Source organism: Vespula pensylvanica, chromosome 10 (assembly GCF_014466175.1).
Source record: "Vespula pensylvanica isolate Volc-1 chromosome 10, ASM1446617v1, whole genome shotgun sequence".
In the NCBI taxonomy this organism is placed as follows: Eukaryota; Metazoa; Arthropoda; class Insecta; order Hymenoptera; family Vespidae; genus Vespula; species Vespula pensylvanica.
In genome coordinates, this window is record NC_057694.1 from 3,882,752 (window position 1) to 3,908,989 (window position 26,238).

The 26,238-nt window shown below is 31.9% G+C and overlaps 1 protein-coding gene and 1 long non-coding RNA gene across 8 annotated transcripts in view; both read right to left on the bottom strand.

The window, feature by feature from the left end:
• LOC122632665 (calcium/calmodulin-dependent 3',5'-cyclic nucleotide phosphodiesterase 1-like) overlaps positions 1-20,531 on the bottom strand; it is a 65,257-nt gene extending 44,726 nt beyond the window's left edge. The window contains exons 1-3 of one of the 6 annotated variants that reach the window (XM_043819763.1): positions 20,466-20,531; positions 19,252-19,331; positions 18,942-19,025 (exon numbers count right to left, since the gene is read on the bottom strand). In XM_043819763.1, coding sequence (XP_043675698.1) covers positions 18,942-18,966 — 25 coding nt within the window. In that variant the 5' untranslated portion in view covers positions 18,967-19,025; positions 19,252-19,331; positions 20,466-20,531. Of the gene's footprint in view, positions 1-18,941; positions 19,026-19,251; positions 19,795-19,844; positions 20,188-20,221; positions 20,397-20,443 lie in introns of those variants that run through there. The other 5 variants (XM_043819764.1, XM_043819766.1, XM_043819765.1 and 2 more) reach the window with 5 other exon arrangements.
• Positions 5,119-7,745, bottom strand: LOC122632669. Of its 2 annotated transcripts, XR_006327925.1 has the most exons (3): positions 6,811-7,734; positions 5,351-5,701; positions 5,119-5,203 (listed from the first exon to the last, which is right to left on the bottom strand). It is a non-coding gene; the product is annotated as an uncharacterized LOC122632669 (long non-coding RNA). The 2 variants fall into 2 exon arrangements; XR_006327924.1 differs by having other exon boundaries at positions 5,119-5,701; positions 6,811-7,745.
• Positions 20,532-26,238: the final 5,707 nt, after the last annotated feature.

The window sequence follows — 26,238 nt, forward strand, 5'->3', positions numbered from 1 at the left end:
AAAGTCATTAATATTTAATATCGTTCGATATCAAAAGTCAAATATCACCTTATATCGCATAAAAGTTTTCGAAACGATCTTAAAAAAATATAGAAATGAATTTTTTAGATTGCGTCGGTTGAGGTCACTTGAATTCTGATGATTTTGCCAATTCATTTTAGTTAATAAACTTCCCATTTTCCCATTTTCTTTATCTATGTTTAAAACCTTAAACATAATCTTTTTTTTTATTTTATCTACTTCGCTTTCTTCCTCTCTCTCTCTCTCTCTCTCTCTCTCTCTCTCTCTCTTTCTTTATTGTGAAAATAAGAATAAAAATTAAATATAAGCGTTAAATATCTGTGTCAAATCTCAAATATGGAAACTTACTAGAAAAAAAAGGATTTTAAGATTTTTCAGGAAAAACTACGAGCCGCTTTAAAAGCGTAAAAACCTCTCGACCTTTATGTTATACGCTAGACGAGAGTCGAGTTTCACGAAATAACGTGAAAATTATCCTAGGAAATAATCCACCCGTGATACGTAAATTTCTCAAATTTATATAAATACTGTTACCACGAATGACGTTAATTTTCTTTGGTATTATCAATATTAATTTTATGTTAAACATGTTAACTCTTTCGATTAATTTATACTATAAACATAAAATTAGCAGAAGTTTACGATGAAACAAACAGCATGCTAACATTTTCAATAACGACGTTTTCAAAAATGCGAATATAAGATACTGCATTTGACGTAAAAGAAATGGTATAATGGTATTTATTAAAATAACAAACGCGATGCGATTTGAATACATCTTTTCTCGGTGCTATTGAATTTTAAAATTGTATCGCCATGTAGGCCATTCAATCTCTTTGCAAACAATCGCGATCTATAAACCTTTTCCACGCTATTAATTTTGCGTTGAATTCGTATCACGATTTCTCGCAATTTAATTTTTATCGTGAACAACCATTGTACTCTTCAATGACAGAGAGACAATTACTTGAAACAATGGCGATGATTGAAAAAAATTGATTGCATCGATAAAATGAATTTTCTATTCTGACGAAAGATACGTAGATAAATAAAGTAATGCATTTTTTAATTTTAATGAATTTTTAAATACGTAACGTTAAATCATTTCATTAAAAGAAAAGATCACAATATATTATGAGTTTTATAGATAGATATATGTATAATACTTATATGATTTTCTTTATATACTAAGTATGAAAATGAACAAAATTCAATCTTTTGATAATACCTTTTTCATTTATAACTTAATCTCCCACGATATAGGAGAAAAATAATTGCATTGATGAAATTGACAATGTCTTTTCGACTCGATATAGCACTCCAACATCATAAAACTATCGCAGAAGAACTATATATTAACAAAATAACGGCAAGCACTGGTGTTGAAGTGCCCGAAGGAAAGCGTTAAAGAGAATCTACAAAAATGAAATTAAAGTTGTCGATGTGTAGGAAACAGGAAACGGTCAAAAAAAAAAGAAAAGAGAAACAAAACGTTTTCCCTTCGGGGCGCAATCATCGTCCGATCCAATTTTACCTTTAAAAATACGCGTCTATCTCTTCGTGTCTCTTCTAATAATATACAATTTATTAAATCGAAAAAAAACCATGACAGTATTGTCGTCTAGTAGTATCGTAAGGATCAGAATAAAATCGTAATAATCGTTAAATGTTATGGCAGTATATGTAAGTGAACTAAATTATCAACTAATATAGCGTTTATATAGGTTCATAACGGATATAGCCACCTAATTCATAACATGCATTAGCTTCTAGTAATATATTTTCTGAAACTTAATTATTCCATCATCCCATCAAAATTTAAAGCAATTATATGGCCTCGATGAATTTACACGCATATGTACGTGTATATTTCCAACTCTCTATTTGTGCATCAATATTAAATATGTGTGCGAGCTGTGTGTGTATATTTCTCATCGAATTTCTCTTGATTTTCACATTATCATGCTGTGTAACGAGAGTTTATTTCTTCGTAAGATCCCTTTAATCTAACTCTCCGAAATCCTGTAACTCGATCGCGTGCTACGAAATTCTAAACGACTTGTAGATAGTAAAGAAAATTGGCAAACAAATGGTAATTGAGATTGACAAATCACATTTAACGAATAAAATAATTTACTTACATCTTTGAAAAAAAAAACAAAATGCAGTTTTTCATTTCGATTTATCTTATTTAATCAAGATTCGTTGATGTATAAAAATCACGATGAAAAATGATTGCAAATTTCGAAGCTCCTTTATTAACTTATACTGGAAAATAGATGACCTTAGAAGCATAAAAAACAACCTACTCATGATCGAGATATAAGCTTTTTCGTCTCTTTTCTTTTTATATAGGTATATAAAAAGTATACATTATATCCTAGCAATATCAATTAAAAAAAAAACACTATATATATATAAGTGTAATTAAGTCACTGAGAAAAAGAGAAAGAGGAATAAATAAATAATCGTCAAAGTCAAAAGGATTACATAAAATCGATATATGCCTGAGTTTCTTGATTGAAATAACGTCAGCCATTACACATTATTCTATTCGTTTTATGAGTAATCTATTTTCTCCTGATTCGTGATTTCAATTTGCCCCAGTTGTCTAGGAATGAGAGATTAAGATATCAAGCGAATTTCTAGCAAATTCTTTTTATATTCTCGTCGGAGATCATTATGATCCGGACCAATAGCGACATAATTTATTTTATTGATGAAAAAATATTGCGACATCTAACTCTCTTATACGATATCAGAGGTTATAACATTTTCAACCATCTTGGCTATAAATTGTAAACCCAAGGTATTTGTCAATGACAGCACGTATAAATGATCAATTTCTTGCCGTGCGAAAAATATATGTTTTCTATCTTACGTAAAAGGCTACAAATGCATGTACATCCGAGTTGTGTGTTGTTGAAAATAGGTTAAAAATGATATCAATACCACGATATTAGTAATCTCAGAAGTTCCGAACAGATGCAAGCCTAGAATTTCAAACGTAATATGTATGTATGTATGTATAACGCTATCAAGAATGCGTATTTGAATGCAGAGTCACGCATATTGCATTGTCGTTATAAAATATCCACTAGCTGTAGATATTTTGTTATTTTCCCGTATTCTAACGTGAGTTGCAATTTAATCCATACAATTGTCATCGTGTTTACAAGTCTGTATATAAATACCACCTATCATTAGAGATATGTATATTCATAGAAACAATAAGCTATGGATATATATATATATATATATATATATATATATATTATTATTATATATATATATATATATATATATATATGTATATGTATATATATATATATATATATTATTATAGAAATAATAAGCTAAGGATAACTATATAAAAATTTTACTTGAAATATAATGAATATAATGATCGTGCTAGAAAATTTAGTAACATCAGTTAGTACGATTCAAGCATAAATCGATTAAGTACGATCGTTCTTACTTTTATTTGGGTAAAGATTTAACAAATCCTTTTCCCTCCCATATACCTCATATCTCTTTTAAAATATTGTAGCTTAGTAAACGATATTTTTGTTTTCACAAATACAGTCGGAATAGGAATGTAATAAATAATAACGTAATTATCGTCTACGTCTACAAAGAATTATTTTCAACGAATCCTACGATAAAATCATTCGATGCCAACATCTCCTCTCTCAAATATCGCTAGTGAAAATACGATCGCGATGAAAATACAAATACGAAAGCATTCTCTAGATATAACTCGACATTCTGTAGCTTGATCCCACAAGATGATTTACGCGCGATAACTCTGAAGCCCCTATTTTTCTGGTGACGCGAGAACCGCATAAGTATCGAGTTTTAACGGGCAAATGCAGTCTCTTTTGAATTTTTCTCTCTCACCTTCCTTCCTTCCTTCCTTCCTTCCTGCTTTCCATCGGTCATTCTTCGCGCAGAATACTATCTCATGCAAATAAACGTTTTTTTTTTCTCTTTTCGTCTTCCTTTTCTTCGTATCATTCCACTTTTCATCGAACGAATCAAACATAGGTATACCGAGGTGAAAAATACTAATGATCTTTCACTCGTTTCATTTTCATCATTTTGTAAACCATTTTAAGGATAAAACATGAAATATCTCAACTTGCAGTTTTCTGTTTAATAATTTTCAGATATATTTAATAAATATCTTTACAATAATCTGTTTATTACGCAAAAATTCGATATAAACTACTACTTAGTTTCCAATGACAATTAAAGGCGTTCCTTATCGTTTTTATGAAAGTTTTTATTACGCTTGAATGATAAATTTATATCTATGCGTTAAAAATAGTGTACTATCGTGAAATAAATTGAAAATCAATATTTAACTCTATTCTCTAATGCCGTGACCAAGCAGTATTCGCGTGCAGAAAGGAATAGATAAGAAAAGTTGCAAAGTAGAACGTTCTCTATTTCCGGTATCAGTGTTGTAACTGTAACCTCGATGTAAAATATCGGTAAAAATCCATATTTACTACCGTACAAATAAGTAACACGTACTCGACACTTTATATATTATTATCGTTGTAGAACGCTTTTAGTCAGCCAGCTTTCTACTACTGTCTGACAAAATTATCTCTCGACTACTGCCAGCTACGTCCGACTATATATAACTAAAGCTACTGCTCGATCAAAATTCTTTCTTTTTCCAATAATCACTTTTCCTATAACTATCAGATGAATATCTAGAGACAAAAAGTTTACGATATTAATGAGAAAAAATATAAATGGGGAAAATTCCTCTTTTGAATATTCTGATATTTTCAATGGCAAATTTCTATATTCAAGAATCACGATATATATAGCATAAAAAAAAATGTTTGATACTGAAAAATAGTCTTTACGTATCAGTAAGAAGATCAAGAAAGAGTCTATATACTACTAGCATAATACATCGAATATATATATATATATATATGTGTGTGTGTGTGTGTGTGTGTGTGTATTTATCTCAGTTCCACATTTTGTTATATTTTATAATACATATACTTGTTTATTATTAAAACCAAATGCTCGATATCTCGCCAAATGAAATAGCTGTTGAATAAAACACAAATATTCATTGTGTGATTTTATTGTTTAATGTTAAATGTGCATTGACGATCTCCACTCGTAAGCAAAATAGAAATTATAAATGCAAAATCTAGAAAAAATTAAAACACTTCTAAAGTAAACATAATTCGGAAAAGTTAATCGTAATAAATCAAAGACTTTCGTCAAAGCTGCATCAGAGTTACAGAAGACATTAACATAAAATAATGAAATTATGTAGAATATTTTCGAGATTTACCTATCGTATAAATTGCACCGTCCAGATGAAAAGTCGCACTTTTGCACTTTTTGAAGATCTTTTGATGCGGATAAGAGTGTAAAGGTGCTGACGGGATCGATGATTCTTTCATTTCTTCTTTGTGTTTAGTATTTTCTTCGTCCTTATTCATTTTTACGACACCAATGTTTTACATTCACTATTTAAACACTCCACTGATAAACGATAAACTTGTAAACGATATTATTTTCGACGTTAATCATATCAAAAATTTATTTAACACGGCGTTTCTGTCATAGAATTATTGTTAATTTCCGAATTATCATTTATCGATTATCACCGTCGTCAATAATAAATCCCGTCGTATAAAATCTAAGAAAAAAAAAATATTATTATAGAACAATTTAATCGCTTAATCCTAGTAAATGTTAGCTCTCGCCGAGGGCAAGGTGAGACTAATAGCGTCGAGAAATCCTCCAACTTTTGATTAACTCTTCGTTTCACGCTTATCAACTATAAGCTGGTGTAAATCTTGGCAAAATATAACGCAATATTTTTATTTAATATTTGTTCTTCCAATACACACGTTTCACGAACTACAAATGGCAATATGATTGTATCAGAATATCGAAAATAAAAAATCTGCATGGTACGCACAAAAATATCGGTGAAATAACGAAACAATTCATCAAGCAACTGCATATATGTACTATACGTGATACTTTTTATTTATACATATGTGTCCATATGTGAATGTGTCTGTGCGTGTATGTATATATATCTCGATCAAATCGCGTGAAATAGCGGTATATCCATTGCGGTTACGAATACGAATGGAAATACACGAACTCCGGTCATCGCAATTGAATTTCACGAAATATTTTCTACAATTCTTATATATTGTTACATTCAATCTATTTCGACGGTATAATTGGCATCCGTAATACATGACATTCCACCGATAAATTCCTATCAACCTCGAAACCAAGTGTCTCTCTCTCTCTCTCTGTCTCTCTCTCTCTCTCTCTCTCTCTCTCTCTCTCTATCTCCATCTCTCGCTTTCGCTCTCTACAGCATACACAAGAGAGCATGCCAAATCAATCGTTCGTAGTCTACCACGGTATACACGGTTCAGGAACAAATGATCGAGTACTCTTCTCCGTTCGTGACGTGCTTGCGTCGACAAGCGTTTCTACGTACTTTACAAAAGGGTCGAGTTCTTTATTCCCTCTCCAGACGTACTCGACTCGATATCGGATCATATTTTTACTTTATCTTACAAAAATCACGAAGAACCCAAAGAATAATAAAATTCTTCATTTTACGTTTCAATAACTCCCTAAAGCCAAATATTGGATGCAGATATCTACCTGTAAAAGAATTTTGTCAACTTGCAAATATTAGTTTATAACTATACAATAGAGAAAGAGAGAGAAAGAGAAAAAGAAAAAGAGAGAGAGAGAGAGAGGAATAAATCGTACCTTATTAATGAATCAATAATCGGTATGACAAAAACAAAAAATCTATGTAGTTAACATGACATAACTCTAAATAACTCTTATTATAAAACGTTTAAATTTTACACGGCTCAAACACAAGTAGAAAAGTGTTTAACGCCTACCTAATATATTTTCAAATCGTTCGACGACCGATTAATTTTTTAACACCACGTTCGTAAATAAATTTTTGAAAAATAATTTGAAATAGGAAAAAAGATATCATCACTTTTTTTCCTTGACCACAATCGAATATAGTTCACCAATGAAACGTCACTTTACCGCAGTTAAAGAAACTCGTGAGGAGCGTAAAACTTGGTAACGAACGAACAAGCGACTCCACGTGTCTCCGTTACCAGTGCGACTCGAAAGCTCAAAAGCTCGCCTCGAAAAGCCGCGCAAGCGTGACGCGAAGAAACTTGGCAAAAGCCAATCCACCTCGTATATACTAAAGATAAATACTAAATAGGACGCTTTGACTCAAGAATCTTTTTGCGGTTGAAGAGTAATATATTCTCGTCTTGAACATGTAAAAAATGTATTAACATACATCGAAGAAATAAATATTTCAGTCCTAAAAGCGTGTCCTAAATGCTACTCTTTTCAACTTTTAATTAGAACGCAAACATTATTCCGTGCTTAGGAATTCCTTTTTCTAAAAGATACATTATCTTACATAATTTGCGATGTTTCTAGCGATTTATTGCGAGAGATAGATACAATCCCCTAGGCAATGAAAAAAATAAATAAATAAATCTTGAGGAAAACGAGTACGTTTCAACGACCTCCGTAACAACCACGAACCTATCTTTCATCTTTACTAGTATCGATCCGGCATTCATAACACGAAACGTACCACTTAAACTGGTCATTTTTAAATTGTATAGTTTTTTTTGTTTTTTTTTTATTAAAACCCCGCTTATAAATGATCACTTATCATATACGCTAATTTATCTCGCGAAATATATCATATACGTTAACATATCGATAGAATAAAGCCTCTCGTGACTATATATATTATAATGTAAAAAATATTATTAAAACGTCACGGCTAGTGAATATGTTATAATAATTCCAGACGGATAGATTTCATTGTATATCATGGCGAGCGTTCTATAATAATGAAGGAAAAGAACGCGTGCTTTAATGTGCCTGACAGATAACGTGTACCCTGTAAACAACGTCTTATATAGAGGAACGAGCATATAAAAGGAAGCAAGATGATAGGTTGAGAAAAGCTGCTAAAAGCGTATCTCTATCCTCTTTGAGAATGCTTATAATCAGTGCGGTTTGGGGAAGAAAAAAAGGAGTGAAAAAAATTTCTCCATTTCGTAAATCATTTATTATCCATGCATATGAAAGAAAGAAAAAAGTAAAGTATATTTACGCATTCTTATATTTATTCAATGACCTGATTTTATTCGTTCCTCGTATTCACGTTGAGAATAGGAACATATGCAAATTTGCCTCTAACAACAGACGCATCTTCTTCTCCAACAATGCAGTTCAGTTGGTAACTTCATGTAAATATGATTAAGATTATATATAAAATAAAGATATATCTCTCTGCATCCCTCTGAATCGAAGCTTTCCAAAATACTACGTGAAATTGTTTTCAGTGAAATTGTTCTCTTGGAAATGATTGGATTTATACTTTCTTACATCGAGTAAATCAAATATTTTCTATCAAATAAATCCATAAATCATTACTTATATTATTTATCATATATTATTATTGGTAAATATGCATACATAAGAAAAGGATATAAATAGGAATTAATACTTTTTAAATGTATTTTATGCTTTCTAAAAAGTAAACTTATATTAAACTGTCATTTATCAGTTGTCAAAAATTGTCAACTATATATCAGCTATTAATAAATAAAACTTTGATAAGTAAGATTTATAGAATAAAATTCGTCTACAAATTAAACCGACGCGAACTAGTGAACGAAATTCAGTTTACATTTTTCGATATTCCGAAAGTTTCTGTAAAAGTCCTCTATCCATTTACTTTCATGTCCATCTGTTCGTTGCTTCGCAACATATAAAATATATAACACGATTCGAAATTCGTTTTTCGATATTTCGCAATATTGGAAACATCTTGGAATATTAAAAAATAACTGCAATGAAATGTTCTACGAAAGAAAATTTATTAGCATAACGTGTAATTTTGATAGTAGGATGATACAAATGCTTCAATCGGATTCTGTTTCCAAAGGATTTTTGGTCTTTGATTGAAGGAAAATTGCAACACAATTGAGGAGGATATGAGGATCCTTGAGGTTGAGGAGAAATTCCTTCTCTTATCGTCGAGAACAGCCTATAGCCGCCTGTGGTCAAAATCATCCAACCTCCAATGTGTAATTTAATTCTACACAAGCTATCTATCTATATATATATATGTATATGTATATAGCTATCTATAGACTAGGGCACTATACGAAATGGTTCCAATGGGAAACAAGACACGAAATAAGACGGGTAAGAGGATGACGAGCGAATCTCTCGAGATAGGACGACGAACGAAAGCAGGGCGTGTCAAATACTGGGATATAGCCGGAGGTTAAAGAGAATCCAGGGAACCTAACGTAAACTCGAAAGAATATTACATTGGCTAAAGAATAATCACATTGGCGAACACAATTCGACAGAAACTATTCAAATCATGATAAAAATATGGTGAATGAAGAAATAACGTTTGATAACGAAGGTCAAGTTCATGCATATAACACTAAAAGCAAACTCTCTTCTTTTCTCTAAACGGCAAGATCAAGAGATTTATCGACAAAGAGAGGAGAAATACGTCGCTCTAGAATCACTTCTACTTTATAAAAGAAAGACAGAGAAAGAGAGAGAGAGAGAGATGAGTTTCGTTCGATGGATTATCTCTTGAAAATCTCAAGAGAATCTCGATCTTTTTGATCTCCTTCTTTATCAGTTTCTTCAGTTAAATCCTATCGACCGCTTTTATTATCGATATAGATAGATAGATGGTTGCCGTCAATAAAGATTAAGCGACATCTTAAGATTCATATACGAGTTTGTAAGCAGCTTTGGAAGGTGAAATATTTTACCAGTGTTTTAAGAAATTCGCGACAAAATCAACAACGGTCGATCTATAGCTGATAGGAAAACAAACGTTACATGAATAAAATATTCCTATAGTTTGAACGTTTTCACGGAAATAAAAAATTGAAAATAATACGGAAAAATTGTTTTCCAAAAATATATGTGTGTATATGAATATGTATGCTAAAATCGTCATCAACACGTGTAAAATTTAGCTATACGCGAGAACTGAATTAACTGGATGACCTGCTTCGAATGAAATCCCATAGAGAGAATGGATTGAGTGGACAACCAGGAGTGTTGATTCTGAGTGTGAATTGACGAAATTAATACTAATTGGCTCGACACGCCGCAAGGAACATGCGTCCCATATCTTGCATCTTGACTGTGAAAGATTGGTCCGATTCCTCGATTAAACTTGGCCCTGATGCCAATTTGCTGCCAAGAAACCAAATGAATTTACCGTTGCGTTTATTCCTGCCGGAAGAAGGATTTGGCCAGCTTCATACTTTCCACCCAACAATTTCTATACGTTTTAGCATGACCTTAATTCGTTCGATATTCTTTCACGATAAGTTAACAGCAGAAGTAATCTTAGATTTATAGATATCACTTTTAGATGCAACACGAATTTAGTGGCAAATATTCGGTTACGAAACGAATTACGCATTGAAAATGGATAGATCGTATTTACAAAGCTTCGGGGAAATTTACCGATGAAACTAGATGATTGTATTTGTTCTTCAGAATAAATAATTAAAGCGGATGGATTATATCGTTACCTTGATACTAGAAATAGCAAAGCAAAATAACAAAAGGAAAGCGTTTTGATATCTTAGCAATTTGTGCCAAATGCATTACAATTTATTTCTTAATGCACAAACAACAGGTCGATTTCTATTCAATCTGAGATAAACGATTACTTATTCGAAATAAATTTCAAAGAAAACTAAGATAATAATTTATTTCAAATAATTGTGTTTCAATAAAATAAAAATTTTGTATATCAAAGCAAATACTTTCTTATTTAAATAATATTTTAAATTACGAAATCAAATAACGTTTGTTTTTGATTATATAAAAAACGAACGTAAGTTTTGCGCAATACAAAATGACGACACGAAATAAAACAAAAAAAAAATAACGAATAGCAACGAAACGAATGAAAACAATAAGACGTTAAAACTTTAACATTTCACTGACTACGGATTATTACATTAGCTGTGTTAAACATCGAATCTCATCTGCTTTAAAGTTTTCTGGCACTTCTACTAGCAAAATGAAATCGTCTTTAGTTTTATACAGCAATATTGTGTTTACTGTCTTCCAAAAGAGCAAACGTAAATTACCTACGCACTCATGTGTAAATTACACAAACATATTTACATTATAAATGCATAAAACAAAACAGAGCACTCTTCTTTCCAAAACAGAATTTAACTAGTTAATGAGGATAACACGGTACTACACATTGAGTAAATTAAAATAGAAATGTATGTACGTAAATGTGGTTGCTGCTGATGTTTTACAACCACTTACAATAATTTATTGAACATTTCGTAGTGGTCGTCAAATAGATAAAATCGTAAATAAAATTGCATGTATCATTTATTAACAATACAATAAACATTATGTATACTTCTTAAATTTATTTTGCTTTATTTTAGATTATTATTAAAAAAAAAAAAGTACTATGGTTCCGCTTAAAAAAGACAACTTTATTATCGAAAAAAAAAAAGTGTTTGACCAATTATTACTATTCTAATTTATTGCCAGTTAGAAACTGTTAAATTTCTGTTCACGACCCTATATATTTCGAAAGAAAACAAACGTGCACTATAAACATTATATTAAACAAAGGAAAGCCTGCTTGACCATTAGAAGCACAATAAAAAAAGTATCGGCCATAGAAGGCTTATAGATCGCGAAATGACACTATAAATCCTTCCCCTAACCATTCACCCGCTATAGGGATGAACAGGATGTGATCGAGTACCAGAGATAAGCCATATGTATAACACATAAAAACGCGATTCTTCTATGATAAAGAAAAAGAATGAGATAAAGGCAAGAAGAGAAAAAAAACATGCCGTATCCGAGAGAACGAAACGATTGCATCTAACTTTCTGAAATATTACTTCGATTTAGAAGAAATATTTATAATAAAAAGCAGTTCGCACCTATATATTCACGCATGAAAGCATTCGCTCGAAATTAGCAGACCGTATAGAAAATACGATAGCCGGAACGATTGTGGGAACCGACAAAGATTTACAAGAAATTCTTAAACATTTCGTTGCTCCGAGAAAGGGATGAGAAATAAGTATAGATTATTGTGCGATGGACTGTAGAACGATACGCTTCTATACATAGAGAATATGCGGGTGCTCGCTTTAACTTGACAGATGATGCATTTCTCGTCGAGCGCATCTCTTAGAAGAACACGCACGTTACATATCTCTTTTGCATAGGTGGATGCTCCGATAAATAGAACAAGAAAGAGAAAGAAAGAGCTATATAACATGACTCTTCTAAAGAATCCGATTATTGCGGCATTGCTCTTGCAGAAGCTTATCCTGCCTGACCTCGACGATGACTCGAATACTTTGAAACTTTATCACGAAGACACAAAAAAAAAGAGTGAGAGAAAGAAAAAAAAGAAAAAGAGAGAAAGAGAGAGAGAGAGAGTAAAAGGGGAAAGGATATCCGCGTTGGACGTAAAAGCTGGTGTTATTAAAATTTTTTCGCCCTCTACTTTCTCTGTTAACTTCTCCCTTCCATTTACGAAGCATCCTCTTTCACTCTCATTTCCCCTCTTACTCCTTGTTTCCTCTTTCTCTCTCTTCCTCTCTCTCTCTCTCTCTCTCTCTCTCTCTCTCTCTCTCTCTCTCTCTCTCTATCTATCTATCTATCTATCTATCTCCCTCGTCCTTTAATTCTGCTACGCACGAGAAAACGTAAAGAGCTTCGATCCCCTCACAATCAGAATCAGAATTTTTTTCATAGACCGCGAGGGACATCACATATAACACGAAATAAAACCCAATGGTCGAAGCGAACGAAGCATAAAATCGATTTGGTCGTATCGAGTGTACGTGTGTGTGTGTAAGAGAGAGAGGGAGAAAGGAAGAGAGAGAGAAAAAAAGTTGGAAAAAACTGAAGGTTAGTCTATCACGATTGCCGAATCGCTGTCCTCTGGTGACAATTTTGTAGGTTGATGATGGATGGGCTGCTCGTAAATTGACTAAAACGAAGCGAACGCGATACTATGAGGAAATTGACGTTAAAATTTTGGATAAAATCGTATAACAATAGAAATGCAAAATGTCGACGAGAAAAAAAAATATTTCACTTTGTTATTCTTAATAACTCGTAATCCTTTTAATTCATTATCTTACGATCCCTTGATTATTTTCCATCTGCGTATTTTAAAAATTCGCATGATTTAAAATTGATTTAATTAAAGGGCGCATCGTTGATCCATATCTATTGAATGGATTAACTTTGTTTCTCTCATAAAAATGATTTATTTTCACGTTTATTAATCCATCATAGGTATGTCTACTTTGATCAATATCGTACTATGTGACACATAACAGCGATCGACGTTTCCACTGATCTTACTTGCATGAAACTATACAACAAAATATTCATGTAAATATGTAGACCAAATTAATTTGACAATTGACAATTAACTAATTATTTGATTGGTTGTTTATTTTCTTATGAAATTTACAGAAACTCATTACCGGAAATCTCTTTAAATATTTTATAAATAATATTGTAAAAACAATTTTTACCCTGATAAAAATCACTTAAACATAGTAGTTATTCTACGATGGATAATTTACCGACACCAGGTATCATTCAGGAATCTTGGGGAGCAGGAGTTATCGAAGGAATAGTAGCGCCAGCTAGAGAGTAAATATCGAAAGCATTAAGAAGATTATCGATTCTTATCACCGAATAAAGAGTCTCAAAGCGAGAGAGAATAAATAAATAATGATTAAATATAAATCTCTACAATTAAATATTAATAATTTACTACGACAAAATATTGAAGAAATTTACAATATATACACTTTCTTGAATATTTTAAAAACGTTAGCACGATTATAAAATAAAAAAGAAAAAGAAAACATATTTTTTCAGAACATTTTTAATAAATCTATGAAAAAATTTTAATCATTTCATCGTTCAAAATCCTATAACGTCTATAAATAGATAAAAAGAATAGAACATCGTACAAGATCTCTCATACAGATACTTCGATCCTTATTATAACTATATAAACTATCATAGATCTTCATTGAAACTTTGTCTAAAACCATTGCAAGTTTTAATAAGCTTTACCTTTGTATCAGAATTTCCAGTCGACTATTACAATAACATCAAATAAATCTTAATAGTATAATAAATTTTATCAACAAAAACAGAAAACAGATTATAAAGACCCCAATTTTACTTTTAAATGGATACCTATTATGAAAAAGGTTTCTATGAATGGAAACATTAAATAAAAAATTAATTTAAAAAAGTTTAACTTCATGTAAATGAGCAAAAAAACATAATGAGAATTAATTTAACATTATATACGTTAATTTTACGCAACTTGCTAAGCATCTTCCCAATATCAGATGATAAACATTGTACTATTAAATATGCTTAATTGAGAAACTTCTACATACTTACTCTCTCCTAAATAGCCGAACTTATGTACATGCATAACGTGACTTCAATGAAGTTTCGGAAGATTGATAATACTTGATGGAAAACATTACTTGAATCAGTCTACGGAAATGATAACAATGAAACTTGAAGTAAGAAAGATAGAAAAATTAAAAAACTTCAATATGTCTCATAAAGTCCTTTCATTTGAGAAAAATGAGAAAATACTAAGCTTTATCAACATTTCAAATATGATTGTAAAAGCAATGATATTTCCAATGGATCATATGTACGTATATCTCTTTTTAAAAGAAATGCTTTTGGTATAAATGTATTCACAATTTTTCATAATGTATTGGAAATATCATTCCATTATAAAGGAATCAACATATCGTATATAAGTAAAATTCCTATATCATCAACAATCTCACACAAGAATACAGACTTACTATGTTTACCTTATAAATATTAGCGGAAATACGATCGTGTGTATAATTTAATATCGGACTGATAGTCGTTTTAACTTCCTAATTTAGCGAAACTAAATATAACTTCACGGTTTGCTCAATCAAAATGAAATTCAATATTGAAATCTATATACTCTGAACTATCGTATTTCATACAATAATCTACAACCGAGCTCTCCCGTATAATATGATGTAAAAGTTCCTAATTATGTAAATTCGTGTTATACGAGTCACATAAATTATACAATTTCCATATCATTGTATTTATCCCTTCGGACGATGCAACTTTAATCTATGACATATTCTTGTGTCATCAAAAACAATGAAAATATTTGAAGTGGTCCAATTAGATGGATTAGATACATATGTATGCATAACGTCTTATAGAAACCCGTATTTCTTACCATGTTATACGAAACAAGTCACAGTGTTTGCATCGTGTTATATGACTATCCGTGTTATACGGTGATCTACTTTATGCAACAACTTGCAAACAAATATCGCTGTTTTTTTCTTATTAAGATATATGAATCTTAAAAAAGATAAGAGATCATCAAGTTCAATTAGAAACACGTAGATATATATTCAACATGGCAAAAAAGATAAAACTATAAGCAAAATTATTTAGATAGTACTATATGTTGTACTATTACGCATAACATATCACTATCGATTTTCCTTTCAAAAAGATGAATTTCAAGCAGGTATAATCATTGATCATGGACGCGATCTAATGGAACACCTACATACATCGCATTTTCACATATATCGAGAAAATTACTTGCTTGATTAAATCATTTGCTTTTTTATGATCGTTATGTCTTATATAATATGACTCAACAACGAGATAAAGTCATAAATGTTATTATTTGTTTCACTGATTCGACATATACGATAACTATTTCGATAGGAACAATTTATAAAATCTTGAAATCCTTTCATTAATCTAAATTTTAGTACGTTTAGATTGATATTACTATCTACTAGATTGTACGTATGTATATCGATGAAAAGATTAATTAATAAACAAGATTCTGTAAATCGAACTTCATGAACGAGAATATCGTCAGTGTGGAGTAATCGAAACGTAACGAATTTAACGTCTGATTAACGCTTCGGAGCAATCCACTCGATCAGAATGTTTCCATATATGCAAACATAATCAGGAAAATCATTTCCAAACTGTAAATGTTCCGTCTCAATTTAGGAGATAATCAAATTGGATTACAAAGTTATTACGATAATTAAAACAGGAAAACAATTAGCATCTACGGTCCATTAAAATTTATGAATTAAACAAAGTTAAACCAAAGAATATCTTCATACTTATTATGATCGTGAAAAATAAGAAATAAGTTGTTCGAAGAAGCAAGCAACTTTAAGCGAGTATCGCGTGAAAAGAAATGTGGTAAACAAGTAATCTAATAACACGGGAAAGCGAAGCCGAACGTACTTCTAAGAAGCTTATATTTTGCATCAAAGTGCTTCTACTTTATAATTCACATGCACTTATACGATACCTAAATCTTTTAAAATTGTGCACGGATGATAATAAAAACTATTAATAAATTGAAAAGAAAATCTTTTTGAATTTGTGCTATACAATATAAACAAGTCGTATGTTAAAATTCTGTGAAAGGCAACAAAAGCAACGCTTTATTCCACGATCGTGTGATATTTAAAGCATATTTATTTCACCAATGGAGCATAAAAAGTAAGCTTAAGGGGTTAAGGTCTTCTTTCTGATAACCCGTATTGATCTCCAAGGAAATAAATGCGATCATCCTATGCTTGGAAAAGTTTTTATGAAGAAAAATATGCTCATATGTAACAGTCAAAGATAAGTACGTGAAATCGAGGAGTCTATCAAAGACGAAATAACTTTCGACAGTGTGTGATGATACTCTTTTGAAAGTGTATCAAGCTGTTAAACAGATTTATGAATAAAAATAGATTTATGAATATTTATGTTTAATACAAGAGAGTAAGAATGACGATCATTTCTAAAGTAATGACATTACTGCCAATGTTCAAGCTCTAACTTTATCTAACGAACTTCAAAGTGTAGCTTGTGAAATAGAGGATGCCCTTTGATTTCATCCTGCACAATTGCGATTTGATCCTAATACCGGAAACGAATTTCTATCCTTCGCTCGGAGGCAACAATGTTAAGGACGCACTACCTTTACCATATCGACTAATCCTGAAAGCGCTGACTAAGCGATAAATTCCTTTATCTCATCAAAATTCTTCCATCATCTATAATCTACAAGTCCAATAATGACACGATTCTATTAGATAAAAACTCGAATAATATGCGAATTATAAACAATCTCTTAAATTAAATTTAAATACGAACTTGTAAATATTGAAAATGCTTTTCCGTACAAATTGTAGGTTTATTTTTTACCACTGTTAAATATATTTACTATGAAAACATAAATTCTTATAATCATTAATTAATAATTAATTCGAAAAATATGGATATTAGAATATACCGAATAATAAATTGTGAATTAATGATTCTATACAAGATTCTTAAATGTTGGCACTTTTAATACAAAGACAATTTATGGCCTATCTTCAAATACCTACTATTCATATTATGTGACGACGGACAGGGAGACAGTTACAATAGAATAGTCGGATTAATTAAATGTCACAAGGGAAATATATCACCGAAATCTTAGATAATCTTACATCATTTTTCACTAAGAATCTACTTGTCACGTTAAGACCGATGCATCTTGCGAATAATTAGCGCTAATTGTTAGTACTTCATTCCATGAAAGCAATTAATCAACTTTACGAAGGAATACAACGATGATTTGAATAATTACCTCGTTGAATGATCGTATAGAATATTTTATAAAATAAATTAGACGTGTTTAAAAAATTAATTAAAAAAATATCAACGATTTATCAATAAAAACCGTATTTATATATAAATTTTACATGAAAAAATATATTTTCGAATTAAATAAAAAAATAAAATTTAATATCACTGATAAAATATACAATATCGCATTGCACGTACATCGAATTTAAAAATACACATCATTGTGAAAAATATGGAAAATCAACAATCGTGCCTGAAGAAAATTCTTCGAAACTATGTAGGTCTAGATATTAAACAAATGTGACATTTTCAATCACAAAATGAAGAATTATTCTTCTTTTTATTTTATTTTATCGGATTGCAGATACAGCACGTATCCTGAAAGTGCTCTTTCAGCTCAGAAAGCTTTCTTTCAAAAGAAAAAAATACAAGTATTATTTAATTACAAAAGAATAATTATTGCTAAGGAGAAAATAATGCCAAAAATATTTAATGAAAATTCAAAAAATTGTATATACTATGCAAATATTATGAAAATGCAGATCCAAAGTATCAATCAACTTTTGTTATCTTTTTTCGTATTGATTCAAGATAGCAAAAAAATAAGATATTTCTTATACGTTCCATCCAATTGCAGTACAAAGTTTTCAAACATCCAATTCTCAGGTCGAACTTTTGCCGATAGACAACTGGGAATCAAGAAATAAATCACGAAGCTTCCATACTTTTTTAATGGTCCCCTGTAAATTTCTAAGAAAAAAACTCACTAAAATTTGTATAGTTAAATAAATTTTATCGGAATAGATTTTATAAAATAAATAGACTATTTTATAGTTAATATTGAATGAGTATTTCTCAATACCCGGTTCTGATGTCAGCTTCATATTACATTTTATAAATGAATTCGTTTTATTAGATAATTTTAGATCAATTCTGACATAAATTGACAATCTTTCTTCTCTCTTCTAAAATGTCGAAGCTCTTTATCTGGACACAATTGCTATTGTTCCTCAAATAATAGTAATCTTTAAGGACAAAAAGAACATTGCAATGAAATAAAGACTCACCTTGTGCATTCCTGTCTTTATCCATGTCCTTTTCGTATCGAAGACAGACGAGTCGCAATGTCGTTGATCACTGCATCGTGAAACCTTAGAGGATGTCAATTGACCGTGATTTTTGTGAATTTAATTTTGATGAATTCTTCACAATATTCGCGTATCTTTTATGTAATTAACTTTGAAATATAATATGAATTAAAAGAAACGGAAAAGGAAAAAGGGAACTCGTAAAATATACAATACAATATAATTAAATGAAAATGGCAGAACCTTCACAGGAACGTATTTAAATAAATGAAAAAAAAACACAGCTTACTACACGAATATTCTTCTTCCTCAGGAATTCCCGTACTTTTTCCGTGCCGTTGTATTCTTCTCGTGGATCAATGAAACGATCTTAAAGGAAATAAACGAAACTAGATGAATCTTTAAACTCCAACTTCCGTAATCACGGAGCCGAACACTCGGGCAAGTTACGAAGGACAAGGCCACGTAAACATAGTTCACTCTCGTGTTTCTTGCAACGTCCACGAATATAAAAAAGACGTGTGAGGTGAAAGAGAGAGATAAAGAGAAAGAGAGAGAGAGAGAGAGAGAGAGAGAGAGAGAGAGAGAGAGAGAAAGAGAGAGAGAGAGAAAGAGAGAGAGAGAAGAAAAGAAAAAGAAGGAAAATTCGCGCTTCGTGCGCGAAATTCACGTCCTTCTCGAGTCCCAAAGACGACTTAAGACTAGCCGATCTTCTCTCGCGGGATCGCGGAATTCGCGCATGCGCGTCTTTCCTTTTGAAGGTACGCACGTGACATATAAACGTTACGTTGTTCTGTCCTTCAATTTCGCTTCAAGTTATTTCACTCCTTCGAAAAAAAAAACGGATTAGAAAAAGTTCTCTTTGTTAATACGTAAACGTACGATTAAAGACTGTGAGAAAGTCGCGATCGTGCCCTCTTCGATCCGACGCTCGCGTCCTTTTACTGATCCCCTCTCTTTCCCTCCTCAGGCAGACTCTTGAATAGCTTAGGAAGAGGGGATAACCGCATCGACAACTCCAACTCGTCGATGACGACGAAGAGAAAGGAGAGCCGATTGGGATTCTGACTCGACGTTTCCATTCGCGCTATCCAATGGCTAGGCGAGAGGAAGGTGAAAGCGAAAAGAAGAGGAGAAAATTGAAAAACCGATTCGTCGAGGGTTGGTTCGAAACGAGAGGGTAAGAAAGAACAGGAAAGTGAGAAAGAGAGAGAGAGAGAGAGAGAAGAGTGAGAGAAAAGTTCGAGAATGCTCTTTACCCCCAGCCTCACCCCACTCGATGTCGACGAACGCTCGTGAGAATAACTGGTTCGTGAAAATTGTCTATTTTGGATACTTGCGAGAGGGTAAAGCATAAAGAAGAGTGACGTGTAACTAGAGAGAGGATGAGAAAAAGAGAAAAAAGAAAAGACATGAAGATAGAAAAAAAGAGAGAAAGAGAAAGAGACAGAGATCTATATACAGAGGATAGCCTTTTATACTCTGTTTTATTTTATGTCGCACGTGTGATCGTTGAAAGGAGAGGGAAGCACGACTCGACGCGAGTTAACGGTGAACTGACTGCCACCGACTCTCCTCCGAACGACGAAGCTACGGCCGATGAAACCCGCGAAAATCCGAGGTGCGTGCGCAACGTTCGCGCATCCTTGCATATGCCAAATTTTCCGAGTAATTTCCTTGGGAAACTTGAACCCTCTTTCATCATTGCCTATACCGTCTACAATTCCTTTCATCATCCTTTTATAGTCATCTATACGCGATTTAGCCAATAAACTTATTTTGTAAATATTATAAATGAAATATACCATGCAGATGTAATTTCATTTCTAACATCGACTTTGCAATTGGGTCAGATCAAATCTTTCATTGAAATCAAGCAAAATACATTCCTTTGATTTAATTAATATAATGAATTAATAAAATACGATAGAACACAAAATTAGAATTAATAATTAAAGTCCAACCCCATTGTCTCTCCGACTCTCTAATATACGGCTTGCATAATTGCATAGTATTGTAGTACTATAGTAAAACAGATTAATTAATAAGTTTATTAAATCTATTAGTATAGATATACGTAATTTCGTGATAACTTTCATAACAATTTTTTATGTTATGAGAACGTCATTGAAATGGAATAAAAAAAAAATATTTTATATCGACATTCTCAAGAGAAAGAGAGATGATGTTTTGCGTTTATGCATACGTTGAAAATACATTGCGGTTTCACTGCAAAATGAATTCATTTTCAAGTAGAGAGTTTTCTCTCGAATCAGTCAAAGACGTTAAATATTTTATATTCTGTAAAACGAGCCATGAATAAAAGAGAAAGCACATTAACGTATAATACGATGAGCACGAGATTTATAAGTAGGCGATTAATTCTACAAATTTACTGGATCAGGAAGAAAATTAAATGAGAAAAAGAAATTAAAGAAAAGTAAAATTTGTATAGTATAAATGATTTTACTTTCGCAAAGAAACTACGAGTCGTCCTTCGAATTTCCAATACTCAGTCTATCGTTAACGCTTACGCGTGTACAATCGGCCACCTTCTGTAATTGGTTTTTCTTTTTTATACGCTTTCAAGACTACCTGTCCGATAAACAAGTTTCTATATATAATCACAAAATTAATTCTGTTTTTTTTTCTTTTCCACTTGAAAAATAAGATCACGATGTACAAATGATAAATAAGGCGAGAGAAATCTTAGACGAGACGCGGTGATTGTTTCATTATTAAAGTATCTAACTTCGTAGTGGATATCAAGCGAAACGAGAAGGCCAAAGCTACGTTATCGCGCGTTTGCGATACAATACTTTGCAAATATGTTACCAAGTTTTCTCGGATAGTTGTATCAAGGCCAGCGTCGTAGCGTAATTTCATCCTGAAACGCTAACGTGTTTCTTCTTTCAACGTTAAAGATTTTGAGCGTTGGTAACGGTAAGATGAGAATTACGAAGAGGGATGATAGCCATGGGCCCTAGATATTAATACGTACATCGTGTTCGTACTCTTTGTCGAGCAGCGACGTGTAAGATCGACTCTGCCAGAGCTATACCCTCGACCACACCGGTGATACTTTGTCCCCGTTGCAAGGTGAAATGCTAACTAAAGGGGATGTTTTAATGGCAGAAGATAATAATATGCCTCCGTTACAATGGCTATTCCTAGGTACCATCAAGAGCCCTCGCAAAATCCAAGTAAATCTCAGATCAACGTTATCTACATATGTTACACGACATCCTAGATATTAACCCGATTAATTAGGAATAATTTTCATTGCGTTCTTCTCTACGTAAACATATTCAAATACGTAGGTAGGTATATATGTTACGTATATTATATGTTTCCCACTTCGCGTATACAATTTTGTACGGAAATGAAATCGCACCATGACCTATCAAATTCAGAAAGGAAATCTAGTGAAACGATGTTCTCTCTATCGATTCACGGATTCTAATTCGCATGGACGATCACGCTTCACAAAATATTCAGGTATATATGAATTGGTTAGAAAAAAACTCAAATGCATGAAGGCACTATGCTTTCTGTTTGACCTTCGTAGTACTGTTATCTCGAAATGTGAGCTGGAAATATCAAAGCCGTGTCTCATCTTTTTTCTTTTTGTCATACTTTAAATATACGATAAAATATCAAAGAAAACAAAAATGGACAACATGCATCCATCCTGATAAATCTTCTTAACGTTAATCTCTAACATGTTTTTGATAAAATTAATTGCCTGGAGTATTTGGGTCATGTGATCGATCTACTATACCCCTGTGTTTACTCTGTTACAGATTCTCGTCCATTGAAGTTACCATTATCGTCTTACTTTTTATATTTAGCGTAAACAATCGATATATCATACAATTCTGTGAAATGTCAAATACAAGCATGCTTTTGGTTTCTTATAACAAAGACTGCAGTTATCGTAAAAGCTTGCACGTTCGACTTGTCAAGATCAAACAGAAGCACGCACGAGAAATAGAACGGGTGTTTCGTAAACTTTTCTTAGACAAAACAAATTGGATTGCTTATAATATTGACGTCGTAAGAAAATGATTTACATCTATCTAATTTATATTGAGCCATATATATATACATACATATATATTTTTTCAATCCGTTGCAAGTTTGAGACGAAATAATATAACGAGAAATTTTTTTTCGCAAATCACTGAATGGGAATAAAACAGAACAGTAAATGATGTAGAAAAAGTACGATTCAATTAAAAAGTTGATTTTATATCAATGACTAACGGCAACGATTTGTTCGTTCCATTTCAAGTGATTATAAAATACTAAATTGACTTCAACGAAATATGCTTTTTTTTTTCACATGAAAACTTGTAAACGTTCAGTGGTCGGCATTGAAGCTGCATCTGTCATATCTGTTTACGAAGGATGAATACAGTATAAAGAGAAAACATATACAACACGATAAATTAATTCGGGTGCATCACCACCGTTATGCTTACCATTTCGTTACGCAGATCATTTTCGCTTTCTCGTGCATTGTGATGCAATACATATTTAACATTGGACGGACGTCAACGGATCGGTATATATAGCGTATGAATGGCGAATACAATATTCCAAGCTTTTGTTAAATGCAAAGGAATGCAATAAATTTACCTGTACGAAAGGACGTAAATATATACTTACATACTACATACGATTTTAACGAATCCGAGACGCAAACACGTTGATATCCATTATAATAGATCCAACGTAAAAAGCACTGATAAAAGATAACATGAAAATAATCCTAAGATGTTTAATTCAATGACATTCCCTTCGGTCGGTCTCTTCTCTTATCAAGTATCTTGCGGCTAAAAAATGAAGCTCTTTGAGAATTGGATTGCTCCGTGAAAGTGTTGCGATCAACTACGTCTGTGTGTCCAACGTTTTCTCTGATTAAGTTAAGAGTTAAGAGAAACCATCGGATTTTCCAGATACTAATCCGTACGGCTTTCGGAAGCCATAGCTTCTTTCCTAATTGTCTACACCATTCTCCTTTCCAAGATGATTGCTCATTTACTAACTATTTGTCTACCATAATACTCTACTCCGGATAATGGACCGTAAAAAGAAACGTAGATTACGCGGAAAATAAACAATAACCTTTGTCAAGAAATAGATAAAGTATCTAGAATTAAAATAAGAGTATAATCGTCGAAAGTTTGAGATAATAACAAGCTTATAAAATTGTTCAATCGAGTCGAGTTATCTTTTGACTTGTTTGAATTTTAATAGTACGGATAAATTATTTTAAAATTAGAGTTTAATCGACGACAATGAAACTCCATCGGGAGCGTTAGTTTGAATATCGTTCCCTTTGAGAAACACATCTTGTAATAATCTAATGCCGATACGGAATACGAGCAGAGTAAATCCAGATAAAGTGTAGCATAGTTATTTTAAGAGACAGTCTATAACTTTAAGAGAAGTTCGATAGTCGTCGAACGTGTATGTATTGCTGACGTCACAAGCGTGAAATTGTGGCACGTAACTTACGCTGTAACGAAAGTGCATTCACTAATTATCCGCCATATGATAAATTTTCGGTTGGCCGAACTTCAAAGGATTTTTATCATGAATTTTAATTAATTTTCACAGATGGCAAGGTTCGGTTTTAAACATGATGGTCGATGCCCTATCTCTAAACCGCATTAAGATAGTTACATATGTATGTCTAAAGACGAAAGACAAATATATTTTTCAAAAGATATTTAAATAATGTCATGAATATTTAAATTCATATTGAAATAAAATTATAATGGATACTTCCTTAGGATCTTCTTCAGTAGGAATGTATATACATATATTCATGTTTAAAAGCAGGCAATATATCATTACAATCCGATATAATAAATAATAAGTTTTATAGAAACTTAGAACCATCAAGTAGAAAAAGAAATCAATTAACTCTTTGCGATCGTAATACTTTTTAGTATGAATAATATACTTTTTAAATCGTATACTTTTTAAACCGATAATTCGATTGGAATTACTTTTCTTCGCACATTGAGACACAAACTCAACCAATTATTGCTTTATAATACTCATAAAATTAATTCTACTTAAATGAATTTTTATATTATTAATATGAAAGCGTTAATCGTAATAAGAAACGTATTTGTAATTTCTCAAAAACTTTCCATTTTTGTCCAATCCAGATGAATAAGATGGAAAATTGTTCTTTATGATCAGACAGAAAGTTTAATTTATGAAAATTTAATTTATGAAAATATTGGCTATGAAACGTATGAATAAAATAATGGAAATGCTTGATACAGATATTATTTCGAAAAAAAAAAAGATACAAAAATATATTTTTAAACCTTACCTGTCAATCATGCTTGACGGAGGAATATATTAATTTTAATAAAAAATATGGTTTAGTATTATAATATTACGTTTTATAATTTTTCTTCTTGTTAATATATTTTTCGAAAAAATCCCCGATGTGAGAAGTCCTGGTTTTCTGCTCCAAGTATCGCAGTGATAACCTGATTCTCACCTTTGACCCATTTTATTTTTCTATTGTCTAGAATTTACTAAGCATTCTTTGCTTCGATCTCCCTCATTCCGCCGTAATATATGAAATTTGCCATTTAATTGTTCCCCTTTATCAGAAGTAGACGCTCTACCACGTAATGCCATAAATCGATCGCAAAATTGCCCACCAGTTGGTCTACTAATTGTCGTAGAAATTTTAGATATGTGATAGGAGTTAAACGTTTTACCGGAATTATCCCAACATACATGTAGGATGCTAAAAAAAACTTTGATGGACGGATATCTCGGATTTCGAACGCAAAAAGTTAAATTGCTGAACAAAGATCCTTAACAAAATGTTTTGACCTATTTCAAATATGTTTCGCGTAACATCAAGAAACAAAGTGGTACAGCTAATCGATGCCTCTTACTACTCGGACGGAAATTCAATATAGTAGGTATTATACATACTTTAACAGGCTTACGAATTGCATCTCTCTTACAATACGCAAACTTTAGGATACATTAAATCGTCTTTGAATGAGCTATATCGTCATGAAGGAGCTTTTGTATTATCTAGTTCCTCGCTTGCGGATACCATTCAAATAGATTCAATCTAAACGATCGCCTCGATGATTTTCAAAAGTATTCGAGACTAAGAGACTGGAAAAAAAGATACAAGAGTGTATCCTTACGGAAATGTATCCATACATACGTATACTATATTTTTGTATACATATCTAGTACATGGATATATGTATATACTCCG